This window comes from Orbicella faveolata, unplaced genomic scaffold (genome assembly GCF_042242905.1).
Source record: "Orbicella faveolata isolate gen_17 unplaced genomic scaffold, um_ofav_v1 contig_15, whole genome shotgun sequence".
Taxonomy (NCBI): domain Eukaryota; kingdom Metazoa; phylum Cnidaria; class Anthozoa; order Scleractinia; family Merulinidae; genus Orbicella; species Orbicella faveolata.
Window position 1 is genome coordinate 3,440,001 of NW_028301542.1, and position 3,564 is coordinate 3,443,564.

Sequence of the window (3,564 nt, forward strand, 5' to 3'; positions counted from 1 at the left end):
TTTAAGTTTAAAAATTCAACCTTCTGTTAATTTGATGTTGTGTTGCAGAGATGGTAGCTTTCTAGTGACAGGATCAGGGGACAGTACTGCAAGAGTATTTACAGTGCAAACACCTGGAAGATGACAATAAAAAACAACACTAAAGATATCTTAAAATACTATTTAGCACATAATGATTCCCTTCCCAGTACAAAGTTCTCGACCTGTGCATAGCACTGCCGCCTTCATACTCTAATGGTGGAAGAGACTTTGTCTTGGACTGGTTAAAAACCCTGGATTACTTTTTAGTCCAGGTTTTCGCAAGTACAGTTGATGAAAGCCACATTATGAGCCGGTGTTCACATCGCTGAAATCGATAACATTTTAACAGAAGTTAAGACGTAATCCGATAGAAAATCGAGCAATTTCAGGTTTTAGTGGACAAAAATCACGTACAAGAATAATTTTAAATATTTTACAGTCATTTTTACATTTTCTTAAAGCTAAATACATAAATAATTTCCTGAAATAACACCGAAAACAATTTCCCATGGGAACGAGAGAAAATAAATTTCAAAGTTCAGAGAACTTGTGCAAACACAGGCAAAATTTCGTCATCACTTTCATTTCACCATTTCTTTCAAGTGTTTCATACGAAGTTCAACATTCGTTTTCGACGTTTGGTGTTGCTAGAAATGATTTTTTTTGAGCAGATATTTAGAACAGTCGTACAAAAGTTTGCAACACGATGTAAATAATCTTGGTACTAGGTTTTTGTCCTCTTGTTACTCAAACTTCTGGTGGATTCCGTCTTAATGTCATTCGTTGTGATTGTATTAGCCTCCATCACCCTGTCACTATTTCAACCCCGTATCACAGGTCACAATTTTACACACGAGCTCTTTATTCAGCTTGCGATAAGATTAAGTTACATCCATGCCTCGACTTTCTAATGCTGGAATACTTCACAAATATGTTCATAGTCAACGTATGTAAATTAACTGATAGTTGGCAATCAAACTATGCAAGGGAATAAAATGGTTTAAATGGTGTTATCCTGCCATCTCGGGTCGCGCCAATCTCACATGGCAAAATAAATTTGACTTTAAATGAATCGCTTACTAGAATGAAAACAGTGATTCTAGAAACCGGGCAAGAGTCAGCTTATGACGAGCTGTCACCGAGCCTTGGCCGCAGTTTACCAGAGGGCATTTTCTCTCCCTCATTTTTCCTTGCTCACTTCGGAGGGTGAGGGTCTCCAGAAAGTGGAAGTCACTGTTTCTCTTAGGACCACTAGTTTAGTACTGCCACGAATAAAGGTGTTAAATAAGTAACAGTTATTGGACGAGGTTGAGCAAAATAGCGTGATTTGTCATTGGCGAGCAGATCAATTTTTTGCTGAAGCCGAAGGCTGAGGATAATAATTAATCTGCAAAACACTGACAAGTTACGATATTTTGCAATAACCAAGTCCAATAATGGTTTTATTATTCAGTCACCAAGTTTGTTTTCATATTTAAATCATTCTCTGACAGCTGAGGGAGGCGATCTGTCATTTTTTACCCGAGAGCGTGGTTACAATATTACGCATGAGCAGAATATTATTAGCAGCGAAACACATCAAGACGGTGCTACGCATGAGCAGATCATTACTCGTAAGCAGTTTTATGCAGGTCAGGTGGTGGGCTCTCAACCAATGAAAAGAGAGCAAAAATGCATCGAGTGATATAACTATTACTCGTCATCAAGACTTACATTAAAAAAAGTTCTTGTCTTCAGCTTCTTCACTTAATGGGAGTTGTCGTCGACTGATTATCACGCAATGATTTTTAAGAAGACTTGATGCAAAATTGTGGCATAAGCTGGTCGGTAGATAATGTCTATATTACGATTTGAGTGACGCTTGTCTACTTGTCTCTTGTGTCTGTGCTTACGTTTGGGCCTCGTCAACAATCGGTCTGGCCAAGACTAACGCATTTTTAATAAATAATAAATAATAAATAAATATTTATATAGCGTCTATCCATGCCTGCTCTAGGCGCTGTACAATTCGCCAAAATGATCTGTACTAATCTTAATAATTAAAAATGTGCATTTAAGAAAGTAATAGAAAGTAAAAATCGCTGAGAATAATAAGTTTTCTTAAAAAGATGAGTTTTGAGTTTAGATTTAAAAGAACTTAGATTGTCACATGAGCGGATAGAAACAGGTAGACTGTTCCAGAGTTCAGGAGCGGAAACAGCAAAAGCTCGAGAACCATATGTCTTCAGGTGAAAATTTGTGGGGTTAAGAAGTAATAAGTGTGATGATCGGAGGATTCTGGAAGGTTGGTAGTACGCTACTAGATCTTGAATGTAGACAGGAGATTGTTGATGAAGAGCCTTAAAGGTAAGTAACATAATCTTGAATTTAATGCGTTCAGAAATAGGAAGCCAGTGTAATTCTTTCAGTATTGGAGTGATGTGGTCGTACTTTCGGGAACAGGTGATAAGTCGGGCAGCGGCGTTCTGAACAGACTGGAGCTTTTTTAAAGCACACTTCGGTACATTGTACAAAAGAGAGTTGCAGTGGTCGAGTTTGGAAGACACAGAAGCATGGACCAGGATCTCAGTGGTTTTCGTAGATAAGAATTTCCTTATCCGGGAGATGTTGCGCAGATGATAAGAGGCTGATTTACAAATAGAACTGATATGCGGAAGCATAGTCATGGTACTGTCAAATATCACATCGATGTTTCTAGCAAATTGAGATGGCTGAATTATGTCTTGACCAAAACGGATTGGTGGTAGAGACTGCTGCGGGTTGTGTTTCGAGTATAGATAAAGAAGTTCCGTCTTGTCCTTATTCAGTTTTAGCTTGTTAAGAGACATCCACTTGTCAAGATCAGACAAACATTCCTCAATTTTTCCAACTGCATTAGTTAATTCGACGTCGTTGTTTGTTGAAAAAGAGATATATAACTGAGTATCGTCAGCGTAGAAGTGAAATTGCATTTCGTGGTACCGTAGAATGTCAGCCAGTAGTGCAGTATAAAGTAAGTACAGGATAGGCCCTAGGACCGAACCTTGGGGGACTCCACATTTAAGCTCACGAGACTGTGATTTTTTTCCATCGATTAAGGTAAATTGTGTGCGGTTTGTAAGATAGGAACGAAACCATTCAAGGGCAGTGCCACAGATTGAAAACTTGGATTTCAGTCTTGTTAGAAGAATGTCGTGATCAACAGTGTCAAAAGCAGCAGATAGATCAAGCAGCAGGAGGATAACAGTGACGATCGTCAATGGCACGCAAAATATCATTGTGTACACGTACAAGAGCGGTTTCACAGCTATGAAATCGCTTGTAGGCTGATTGTAGCGGTTCATTAAGTTGGTTGGATTCCAAGTAGTCCTGAAGATGTACTGCAACAACTTTTTCGATGATTTTTGAAATGACCTTGAGATTTGAGATAGGCCTATAATTACTAAGGATTTCGTGGTCCAAGGATGGTTTCTTGAGTAGTGGCAGTAAGACGGCGGTTTTTAGTGAAGGAGGCACATATCCAGATTCCAGGGACAAGTTTACAATCCTGCAAAGCGTGGGTAG

The 3,564-nt window shown here is 38.8% G+C and overlaps 1 protein-coding gene across 1 annotated transcript in view; it reads left to right on the forward strand.

Annotated features, from left to right (window-relative positions):
* LOC110048941 (angio-associated migratory cell protein-like) overlaps positions 1–1,093 on the forward strand; it is a 14,091-nt gene extending 12,998 nt beyond the window's left edge. The window contains exon 11 of the mRNA XM_020754701.2: positions 49–1,093. Within this exon, the coding sequence (XP_020610360.2) occupies positions 49–124 (76 nt within the window). The 3' untranslated portion in view covers positions 125–1,093. The remainder of the gene's footprint in view (positions 1–48) is intronic.
* Positions 1,094–3,564: the final 2,471 nt, after the last annotated feature.